This window comes from Monodelphis domestica, chromosome 3 (genome assembly GCF_027887165.1).
Source record: "Monodelphis domestica isolate mMonDom1 chromosome 3, mMonDom1.pri, whole genome shotgun sequence".
Lineage (NCBI taxonomy): Eukaryota > Metazoa > Chordata > Mammalia > Didelphimorphia > Didelphidae > Monodelphis > Monodelphis domestica.
Window position 1 is genome coordinate 30,267,247 of NC_077229.1, and position 12,507 is coordinate 30,279,753.

The following is a 12,507-nucleotide window of genomic DNA, read 5'->3' on the forward strand; positions in this document are numbered from 1 at the left end:
CTTTTATATCTTGGAATTGTTACCTTTATCAGAGAAAACTTGCTGCAAAGATTTTTTTCCCCCAGTTGTTTCCCTTTTAATCTTAGCTTTATCAGTTTTTGGAAGTTATTTTGCCCAATTATATGCCAATAAATCTATAGATGAATACTTACAAAAATATAAACTACCTAGATTAAGAAAAGAGAAAATAAAATACCTAACTCCATCATAGAAAAAGAAATGGAACAAACCATCAAAGAACTCCCTAAGAAAAAGGCCCTGGGGCTAGATGGAATCACAAGTAAATTCTACTAAACATTCAAAGAACAACTAATTCCAATACTACATTAACTATTTTTTTTAAATTGGGGAAGAGGGAATCCTTCTGCACTCTTTTTACAACACAAAGATGGTATTGATACCTAAACCAAGAGGAGCTAAAAAGAAAACTATAGACCAATCTCCCTAATCAACATTGATACAAACATTTTAAATAAAGGGACAGGTAGGTGACTCAGTGGATTAGGAACCAGACCTAGAAACAGGAGGTCCTGGGTTTAATTCTGATCTCTGAAGCTTATTACCATGTAACCCTGAACAAATCACGTAAGCCCCATTGCCTAGCACTTACCACTCTTCTGTCTTAGAAACAATGCAAAACTTAGTATTATTTATCATAATTATATCATAAAAATTATATATCATGATCAGATGGATTTTATACCAGGAATACAGGGATCAACATTAGGAAAACCATCAGTATAATTGACCATTTCAGTGATCTTAGCTTTATTAGATTTGTATATAAACTTTTTAATCTTACATAATCAAAATAATCCATTCTCATCCTCTTTATTTCTTGTTTGGTCATAAAACTTTTTCAATCATTTTGAGAATTACTACTTGTAGTATTGTTTGAGTCCAGGCCCCCTTAAAATTATTTTTCCTAAGATTTTTTTACCTTTTTTGATTCCCTATGAATTTTTTTTTCCTAGTTTCATGAAGTAGTTCCTTAGGTAATTTAATGGCTGTGGCATTAAATGAATTATTTTAGGTTATTGGTTTTTGAAGGGAAAAAAGCAAAACTATATACTTTTCAAAATATATTAGAGGTAAAATAATTTCATTTAAGAGCACAATTCATTAAGTATACTTTTTTTTCCTTGATGAAATTATCTTTACAATGTTTTAATGAAAGGGAAAATAGTGATTAATGCCAGACTCAGAATCAAGAAGGCTTGGGTTCAAATCTATTCTCTGACACATCCTGGCTATTCATCCTTTTCTCATACTTGATTAGAAAAATTGAGGCCATTTGTCAAGATCTTCCCTTCTCCTCATTTGCAATCACTCAGACATCTTTTCTTATTCTCTCCTCCTTCACTGTGGTCTTGGATAGAGAGGGGACCCTTCTTTTTGATAAGGCCAAACCCTCTCACATGCTTCCTAGATCCCATCCCCTCCTGTCTTTTCCAGCAGGACACTCTCACTATCATCCTTACTCTCTACTATTCCATCTTACCCTGTCTGCTGGCTCCTTTCTTGCCTGCCTGCAAACATGCCCATGTTTCCTTTCATCCATCAAAAACCCTTCTCTGATAGATCTCCAATAAATAGTATACTATTTCTTTTCTTCTTTTTTTTAAACAATATTTTATTTGGTCATTTCAAAACATTATTCATAGGAGACAAAGATCATTTTCTGATCCTCCTCCGTTCCCCCCCCCCCCATAGCCAACACACGATTCCACTGGATATCACATGTGTTCTTCATTCGAACCCATTTCCATGTTGTTGGTATTTGTACTAGGATGTTCATTTAGAGTCTCTCCTCAGACATGTCCCCTTAACTCTTGTAGTCAAGCAGTTGCTTTTCCTCAGTGTTTTTACTCCCACGGTTTGTCCTCTATTTGTGGATAGTGTTTTTTCTCCTAGATCCCTGCAGATTGTTCAAGGACATTGCATTGACACTAATGGAGAAGTCCATTACCTTTGATTGTACCACAGTGTATTAGTCTCTGTGTACAATGTTCTCCTGGTTCTGCTCCTCTCACTCTGCATCACTTCCTGGAGGTCGTTCCAGTCTCCATGGAATTCTTCCACTTTATTATTTCTTTAAGCACAATAGTATTCCATCACCAACAGATACCACAATTTGTTCAGCCATTCCCCAATTGATGGGCATCCCCTCATTTTCCAATTTTTGGCCACCACAAAGAGCGCAGCTATGAATATTCTTGTACAAGTCTTTTTCCTTATTATCTCTTTAGGGTACAAACCCAGCAGTGCTATGGCTGGATCAAAGGGCAGATAGTCTTTTATCACCCTTTGGGCATAGTTCCAAATTGCCCTCCAGAATGGCTGGATCAATTCACAACTCCACCAGCAATGAATTAATATCCTACTTTGCCACATCCCCTCCAGCATTCATTATTTTCCTTTGCTATCATGTTAGCCAATCTGCTAGGTGTGAGGTGATACCTCAGAGTTGTTTTGATTTGCATCTCTCTGATTATAAGAGATGTAGAGCACTTTTTCATGTGCTTATTAATAGTTTTGATTTCTTTATCTGAGAACTGCCTATCCATGTCCCTTCCCCATTTATCAATTGGAGAATGGCTTGATTTTTTTGTACAAATGATTTAGCTCTTTGTAAATTTGAGTAATTAAACCTTTGTCAGAGGTTTTTATGAAGATTGTTTCCCAGTTGTTGCTTCCCTTCTGATTTTGGTTACATTGGTTTTGTTTGTACAAAAGCTTTTTAATTTGATGTAGTCAAAATTGTTTATTTTACATTTTGTGACTCTTTCTAAGTCTTTCTTGGTTTTAAAGCCTTTCCCCTCCCAAAGGTCTGACATGTATACTATTCTGTGTTTGCCTAATTTACTTATAGTTTCCTTCTTTATGTTCAAGTCATTCACCCATTTTGAATTTATCTTGGTGTAGGGTGTGAGGTGTTGATCCAAACCTAATCGCTCCCACACTGCCTTCCAATTTTCCCAGTTTTTATTAAATAGTGGATTTTTGTCCCCAAAACTGGGATCTTTGGGTTTATCATATACTATCTTGCTGAGGTTACTTGCCCCAAGTCTATTCCACTGATCCTCCTTTCTGTCTCTTAGCCAGTACCAAATTGTTTTGATGACTGCTGCTTTGTAATATAGTTTGAGATCTGGGACTGCAAGGCCCCCTTCCTTTGTATTTTTTTTTTCATGATTTCCCTGGATATCCTTGATCCTTTGTTCTTCCAAATGAACTTTGTTATGGTTTTTTTCTAAATCAGTAAAGAAATTTTTTGGAAGTTCAGTGGGTATGGCACTAAATAGATAAATAAGTTTGGGTAGGATGTTCATTTTTACTATATTGGCTCATCCTACCCATGAGCAGTTAATGTTTTTTCCAATTGCTCAAGTCTAGTTTTAGTTGTGTGGAGAGTGTTTTGTAGTTGTGTTCATATAGTTCCTGTGTTTGTCTCGGGAGATAGATTCCTAGGTATTTTATTTTGTCTAAGGTGATTTTGAATGGGATTTCTCTTTCTAGTTTTTGCTACTGAGCTGTGTTGGAAATATATAGAAATGCTGATGACTTATGCGGGTTTATTTTGTATCCTGCAACTTTGCTAAAGTTGTTGATTATTTCGATTAGCTTTTTGGTTGAATCTCTAGGATTCTTTAAGTAGACCATCATGTCATCCGCAAAGAGCGATAACTTGGTCTCCTCCTTGCCTATTTTAATGCCTTCAATTTCTTTTTCTTCTCTAATTGCTACTGCTAGTGTTTCTAGTACAATGTCAAATAATAGAGGTGATAATGGGCATCCTTGTTTCACTCTTGATCTTATTGGGAATGCATTTAGTTTATCCCTATTGCAGATGATATTGGCTGATGGTTTTAGATATATACTGTTTATTATTTTTAGGAATGACCCTCCTATTCCTATGCTTTCTAGTGTTTTCAATAGGAATGGATGTTGTATTTTATCAAAGGCTTTTTCTGCGTCTATTGAGATAATCATGTGATTCTTGTTTGTTTGTTTGTTGATGTGGTCAATTATGTGGATGGTTTTCCTAATATTGAACCAACCCTGCATCCCTGGTATGAATCCTACTTGATCATGGTGGATGACCCTTCTGATCACTTGCTAGAGTCTTTTTGCTAGTATCCTATTTAAGATTTTTGCATCTATATTCATTAGGGAGATTGGTCTATAATTTTCTTTCTCTGTTTTTGACCTGTCTGGTTTTGGAATCAGTACCATGTTTGTGTCATAAAAGGAGTTTGGTAGAACTCCCTCTTTGCTTATGTCAAATAGTTTGTATAGTATTGGGATTAACTGTTCTTTGAATGTTTGATAGAATTCACTTGTGAATCCATCAGGCCCTGGGGATTTTTTCTTAGAGTTCTTTGATGGCCTGTTGGATTTCATTTTCTGATATGGGATTATTTAAGAATTCTATTTCTTCTTTTGTTAGTCTAGGCAGTTTGTATTTTTGTATATATTTGTCCATATCGCCTAGATTAGTATATTTATTGCCATATAATTGGGCAAAGTAATTTTTAATGATTGCCTTAATTTCCTCTTTATTGGAGGTGATGTCCCCCTTTTCATCTTTGATGCTGTTAATTTGCTTTTCTTCTTTCCTTTTTTTAATTAGATTGACCAGTACTTTGTCTATTTTGTTTGTTTTTTCAAAGTACCAGCTTCTAGTCTTATTTATTAAATCAATAGTTCTATCACTTTCTATTTCATGAATTTCTACCTTAATTTTTAGGGTCTCTAGTTTGGTTTTCTTCTGGGGGTTTTTAATTTGTTCTCTTTCAAGTTTTTTTATTTGCATTTCCAATTCATTGATCTCTGCCCTCCCTAGTTTGTTAATATATGCCCTCAGGGATATAAATTTACCTCTGATCACTGCTTTGGCTGCATCCCATAAGTTTGAAAGGATGTCTCACTATTGTCATTTTCTTTGATGAAATTATTGTTTCTATGATTTGTTCTCTAACCGATTTTGGAGTATCATATTATTTAATTTCCAATTAATTTTTTATTTGGTTTTCCATGTACCCTTACTGATCATTATTTTTATTGCCTTGTGATCTGAAAAGGCTGCATTTATTATTTCTGCTTTTCTGCATTTTTATGCCATGTTTCTGTGACCTAGTGTATGGTCAATCTTTGTGAGTATGCCATGTGGTGCTGAGAAGAAGGTGTATTCCTTTTTGTCCCTATTTTTCTCCATATGTCTATTAACTCTAATTTTTATAAGATTTCATTCACTTCTTTTACCTCTTTTTTATTTTTTTGATATGATTTATCTAAATTTGATAGTGGTTCATTCAAATCTCCTACTAATATGTTTTTCTTCTTTTCTCAGCAATTACTTCTTGAAAAAGCATTTTTACATTCAGTGTATCTGCTTCCTGTCTCCTCACTCTCTTATGAATTCTCTGCAATCTGCTTTTTGGGGGAGTAGGCCAGGGGGACAAAAAAGACAGGCTTTGGATACTTATACAGTTTAATTTGCAAACAATTTCCAAATTACATCTTGTGAACTGTAAAGAAGACCCAGGGGTAAAGTGAACTTTTCTCTGTGGAAAGCCTTAAATTACAATACATTATTACAGTAGAAAATACAAGAAGTAGAAGGTAATTGAAAAGACTAATAACAACATCTGACTCAAACCTGTAGCTCTTGTAGCTGCTTAAAACCTGGTTTTAGGAACTAAAGGCTACATTTTTCAAACCCTTTCATTTTCAAAGAAAACAGTTCAAATAAATTTGCCATGGAAGCTCTTACATGCTTGAGACAAGATGACAGGAAGATGTAAAAGCCAGAAGGGCACATGAAACATGACATTTTATCTATAAACTCCCATTTGCTTAGCTTAACTAAGCTTGTAGTTTCACAGTTTAGTTCACAGCCTTCTTTGGCTTCAAATTCAGATTCTTCTGTTGTATCCTAGAGCCATTCTACAGATTTTTTCTTTTGTTCAAGAAAGACCCTCCCCCCACCCACCCCTTTTGTACCATGTGCATCTTTATATCACTTCAAAATGGGTTCTTCACTCAGGATTCCAACTATGTAAAAAGTTCCTTGATTTTTCTGGCAGGTTTTTATGAAATGAATGTTGTCACCTCTTCATTCAACTGTTCCTCTCCTCCCAAAACGTTACCACTGATTTCTTAATGGCCCATTTTAGTGACCTTTTCTCAACCCTGGGCCTCTGTGAAGCATATAACACTTGTTCATCTTCTACAAAGTACTCTTGAGTCTCGGATTTTATGACATTTCCATCTCCTGGCTCACTTCCTGTTCAGCTTCTCCTTTTTGCCACATAGTTCCAAATTAATATACAATGGCTAGACCAATTTACAGCTGCACGAACACTGTGTTTATGTGTCTCCTTTTTGCAGGTTTTTAAATTTTAGTAACAAATATACATGTAAGTTTTCCAAGGTTAAATGATGCATGTTGTCTCCCTCCACTCTTCCCTTCCCTCTCCTGGAGTTGACAAGCAATTCCACTGGGTTTTACATGTACTATCACTCAAAACTGATTTCCATATTGTTCGTTTTTTGTAATAGAATCATTTTTTAAAAACAAAGCCCTAAATCATATACCCATATAATAAACAAAAACTTTCATTGGGGAGCAGCTGGGTGGCTCAGTGGATTGAGAGCCAAGCCTAGAGACAGGAGGTCCTAGGTTCAAATTTCACCTCAAGAAACTTCCTAGCTGCATGACCCTGCACAAGTCACATAACCCCCATTGCCTAGCCCTTACTGCTCTTTTGCCTTGGAACCAATACATAGTATTGATTCCAAGATGGAAGATAAGAGTTTCAAATAAAATAAATTTAAAAAACTTTTCCTCCAATTATTTGCTCAAGTTATTCACTTTATTCTTCTCAGTCACCCTTTAGGGAGTCATAGATGATAATTCTTTTTTTTTTTTAACATGTAGCTTCTGTGTCCAGGTTTAATGGCTACCTAAAGGAAATTAATTCAAAAGGTATTTTCCCATCTTACTGTAACAATAGACTCAGGGTGGGGTGCATAAAAAGGATAGACAAATTATTCTATATTATATCAAATAAAGTTTCTATATTCAGTTACTAAACATGCTCAAATAAACTAGCTACTACATCCAAAAACACAAATAAAATGTCAGCCTGACCACCATATGTGTCTGCTGACTTTCTCTCCGTGAGCTTTAGAAGCTCTCTTGTCAACTTCGGCATTAAATAGAAATTTCTGGCACAAAAGCAGTGTTCATGCAGTGGTGACTTGGTCCAGTCATTGTATATTAATCTGGAACTATGTAACATCTCCATTATTCATGCGATTGCTAGGCCTATACCCCAAAGAGATCAAAAGAAAATGAAACATATGCAAAAGTATTAGAACTCTTTGTTTGCAAAGAAATGGAAATGAAGCAAGGCTAATCATCAGTTGGAGAATGTCTGACTTTGTTCATACATGGAGATTTGCCCTAAGAATAAAATGGTTTCAAGGAATCCTGGGAAGACTAGAATGAATAGATGTGGAGTGAAATGAACAGAACCAAGAGAACAGTGTATATGATAGCATCAACATGATAAGGGGAAAAAAGCTTTGCTCAGGTTCAGAACTCTGGCCAATGGAGTGACCACCCAGCAGGATTCAAGGACGCTGATGGGCTTTGCCACCTCTTGGCAGAGTTGTGCTTCCCCTGCCCAGTTTAAATTGAAAGAGAGTGGAAGAAAAAAATAAATGCTTGCTTATTTTAAATAATCTCTTTTTTTTTTAAGAGACAATTGCCAGTTTGGCATTTAAAGCTTTTCATACCCTCTTTATAACCTGTTCTCTTCCTACCTTTCTGGTCTTTACTTTACTTTACTTTACTCCCCTCCATACAGTCTAGGATACATCTGCACTAACCTGCTTGCTGATTCACACACTTGACACTCCATCTACCTATGCATTTGCATTGACTGTTCCAAGCATGGAACTCCCAGCTCTTCACTTTACTGATGTCCTTCAGGAAGCAGCTCCCACTCACCTCTTATAGGAGGATTTTCTCAGTCCTTCCCACATGCAAGTTCAATCATTTCTGAGAATACCTACCATCTTTACTATATGTATCTTGTCTCTACCCCACTGATCTAATCAATTGCCAAATTTTGCTTTTTCAACCTTCATAATATCCCTTTTCATACAGTTTTCAACCTGACTTAGTGCAGACCCTCATCACCCCTTCAAAAGAATTTTGTGACAGTTTCCTTCGTGGTCTCTTTACCTGAAGTCTCGCCACTCTCAAAATAATACTCCTTAAACATAAATCTGACTGCTCTGCTCTACTCTACCAATTCAAGTGGCTTCCTATTATTTCAAGAATAACATAAATTTCCATCTAGCTTTTAAATTCCTTTATATTATGGTCCTAACTTATCTTCCCAACAACATTGGATATTATAACCCACCCCACACTCTTGAGATCCAGCTAGATTGGCCTGCTCTATGTCTTTGTATAGGCCATCCCTCATAGTACATTCCCTCTTTACCTCTATCTCAGAGAGTCCCTCTCTCCCTTTAAGATGTTGGTCAAGTATCATCTTCCTTATACATCTAGCCCAGCTTTCTTATTTAGAGAGAATAAATATTCAGGTTGTCTGAGTCCCAATCTGAACCTAATACCAACTAATTATACATTTGTGTTCTTTCATCCAGTAATATTCCATTCCACCAGCTCCTCCTAGCCTGAACCACTTAATGTCTTGAGTGGTCTCCATCCCAAGGCCAGAGCTCTAGGGATATTGATCTCAGAGAAGGAATTTTAGAACTTCATGGAAATAAATGTGAAATACTTATGAGTGATGACAAGATCAAGGATATGATCACCTCTACATGTAGCTGTGGTGGGATAAAGGAATAAGTCATGGGAAGTGGGGAAGTGAGAAAGTTGAGGAATAGGGCAGTTTGGTTGTTGGAGGGAATAGCAATATGTTGAGTTTAAGAGCTGGGGGACAAAGACTGTGAGCCAGGAACTGCACTTCTTTAGGTAGCAAAGAGAGTGTCCTTAGGAGTCAGCAGACAGCAACCACCAGGATCTTGATTGGGTGACAGATAATGAATCGACTGAACAAATATCCAAGGGAAAAAGATTGTTGAATGATTCAGATAGTAGTGGCAGAGCCTGAAAATGACAGTGGGGAGCAAGGAATATTCCTACTCCCCTACCACAACCAGTGAGTGAAAGTGGATCCGGAACTGGAAGAGCAACCAGGGAGGCTGCAGTGGGGTCAGTGTGTGATGGTCAGAGCATAGCAAATACTGACACTGGGAATTCACGTGGGACGGGGAAGGAGAAGGAGACTGGAGCTATAGCAATAAAGTGTGGAGTCCTAATTCCAGCTGACTTGACCTCAAGCTAGCTCTCCAGAAGAAACATTTCACTGTGGAGATTTCTGATCTTCTTTTCTAGATGTGGCTCATCACTTAAACTTGTGATTAAAATAAAGTGTTTTCTTTGTTTTCTACAGGTCCCTTAATATGGACTTCGAGAATCAAGATAAGGAAAAAGACAGCAACAGTTCCTCTGGGTCCTTCAATGGCAATAGCACTAATAATAGTAAGAAATCTAATAGTAAGCTTTCATACATCCACCTTTCTTCATTTGGTCCTCCTACCCCAAAGTTAGTCATTTTCCAGGTTCATAGACATATAATATAGGTCAGTAGGGTGTTTTGTTTTTTTTTTAATCTATGTGGTCTGTTTTGTTTTGCTATCATCAGAGCTACAATACTTAGAAATAAAATTGGTTTTGCTAAGACACTGAAGTCTCATAAAAAGCTTATCTGCATCGCCTTGATTCATCCAAGCTTTTCCTCAACTGCCAGAAGTTTGCAGTGAGTTAACAGGTGGTGGGCTTCCTTGTCAAACCATGCATCACCGTAATTACTTTAATGGAGAGAGCTCCTCTCAGTGGTATCATCTTCCACATGATTCCTAAAAGTACAACACAGCACATTTTTCTTCCTAGCAATTGCTATCCTAAAGCTTTTAAGTTGAAAGAACTGGCTGTGTTCTCCTCAGAGGGAGAGACATGCTCCACTAAAAAGGACTGGGGCCTCCCCATTGTAGAAAGGACACTGAAAGAAAGAGACTCTTGTTGCTCTCAGCCAACAAGGCTTAATGAGCACATTACCTACAGAGCTCTATGACTGGTACCCGTGAAACAGAAGTGTAGAATCTAGTTGGGAATGGTGATACCTGATATTTGAGAAGCAGCTTGGTAGAGTCACTTGGTAGAGTCAGGTGTCTCTGCCTAAGTCACTTAACAAACCTCGGGCCTGAATCGGTAAGGGGAGTCATTTTGTTATTGTTAAGAGTCCCTCATACTGATGAAATCATAGGTCCATCACCAAACCCAAACCAACAGAAACAACCTTTTCGTTTCTATATGAAGAGCACTTTACATCTTTTTTTTGAATGCTCATTTGAACGTTACAGTAAGCCTCATATGGGGACTACAGATATTTTGTTCATTTTACAGACAAAGAAACCAAAGCTCAGCAAAGTGAAGTGAGTTGTCCTTGGTCACAGGGCTAGTGCCAGGGATAGAATTTGAACTCGGATTTTCCCGATTTCAAATTCAGTAGATAATATCTCTCCACTCTTCCCAGACAGCCTTCTAAAGAAAACCCAGGAGTATTTAAAAGAGTTGGAATATAAGCACAATTGCATGCTAGTAGTGTCTACACTGCAGCCACAGTGCTGAGTAAATGTTAAGCCAATCTCAGAGAAACCTTTCTAGAGCAGGTGAGTCTGGACTTGAGTTTCAGCTTAGAGGAAGAAGTGAGGAAGCATTAGTGATGGGAGGATTACAAAGAAAGGCATCCAGCCATTGATGAGCAGTTGTTTTTGTTTATTTTTTTATTCATTACCTTCTGTCTTAGTGTCAATTCTAAGTCAGAAGGGCAAGAGCTAGGCAAATGGGGTTAAATGACTTGCCCATGGTCACACATAGTATCTGAGGTCACATTTGAACCCAGGTCCTTTGACTCTAAGCATGGCACCATTCACCATGTTACCTAGCTGCCCCTGAGCATGTCATTTTAAACTCTCTAACCCAACCTTTCATTCATTTTAACAATAACCCTATATTCATATTTAGCCCTAAAAGGTCATTTTATACCCTCTAACCCAGCCAGCAAGCATTTATTATCTACTTTGTGCCAAGCACTGTGTTAGGTACTAGGGATCCCATTACAAAGACCAAAGCTCCTCTTCCCTAGGAATTTTACATTCTATAGGATCATAGCTTTAGATCCAGGAGAGACATTGGAAAATTTCAAGTGGACCCTTTTTTCATTTGAAGATGAGCCAGGTGTGTGTGAAAGCACTGTTATCAAATCTTAAATAGGGAGCAAGAAAGAACCTTAAAAATATTCTCATAAAAATCTTATCATTTTACAGCTGAAGAAGCTGAGACCCCCAGTATAATGAGGAATTAGGGAGTGAGATCTGGCCTAATTTGTTCTGGTTAATAGAAGGGGACCTTCTTGGGTTTTTAAGCTGGGGAATATTATAATGAAATGGTGTTGGAAAAGGTTATTTTCTTAGCAGCTGTGAATCAATATAGTGATAAGAGGCTAGCAGACTATGTTATAGACCTCACAGTATACAGTCACATAACCTATTATCTGGTAAAGTTCAGCCTTCCAAATTACAAGTAAGGTTTTAGCTGTTGTATGCATGCCATTTAGCAAAATGACAATGTGATGAGCACAAAAAATAGCTACCAAATCATGTAAAAGTTTATCCACTGTTTTCTTAAGCTTATAATATTAACAGTGATCTCTGCCCTAGGAAAAAATTTCTCACCACAACCTTTAAGAAATCAGTATGGGGGGGGAGGCTGGGTAGCTCAGTGGATTGAGAGTCAGGTCTAGAGATGGGAGGTCCTAGGTTCAAATCCGGTCTAAGCCACTTCCTAGCTGTGTGACCCTGGGCAAGTCACTTGACCCCCATTACCTAGCCCATACCACTCTTCTGCCTTGGAGCCAATACCAATTCCAAGACAGAAGGTAAGGGTTTAAAAAAAAAAAGGAAAAAATCAGTATAGATCATACCATCCTAGTAAGCTAGTAGAACCAAAGCATGGCAAAGCTTTGATTTGTTGTTGTTGTTGTTTTTGAAATTTTTATTTAGTCAATTTAGAACATTATTCTGTCATTGCAAGAATGATATTCTTTCCCTTTCTCCCCTCCCCCACCCCTTCCCATAGGTTTTACATGTGTCCTTGATCAGAACCTATTTCCATGCTGTTGATATTTGCACTAGAGTGATTAGCGTCCACATCCCCAATCATATCCCCATTCACCCATGTGATCAAGCAGTTGTTTTTCTTCTGTTTCTGCTCCCACAGTTTTTCCTCTGGATGTGGATAGTGGTCTTTCTCCTAGATCCCTCCTAGTTGTTCAGGGTCACTGCATTGCCACTAATGGAGAAGTCCATTACATTCGATTGTGCCACAGTATATCAGTC

General features: G+C 37.4%; 1 protein-coding gene across 2 annotated transcripts in view; it reads left to right on the forward strand.

The window, feature by feature from the left end:
* Positions 1-12,507, forward strand: part of SPPL3 (signal peptide peptidase like 3) — a 138,466-nt gene that overhangs the window by 91,406 nt on the left and 34,553 nt on the right. The window contains exon 3 of one of the 2 annotated variants that reach the window (XM_016432443.2): positions 9,501-9,604. In XM_016432443.2, the coding sequence (XP_016287929.1) occupies positions 9,501-9,604 (104 nt within the window). The remainder of the gene's footprint in view (positions 1-9,500; positions 9,605-12,507) is intronic. The other variant, XM_007489976.2, reaches the window with a different exon arrangement.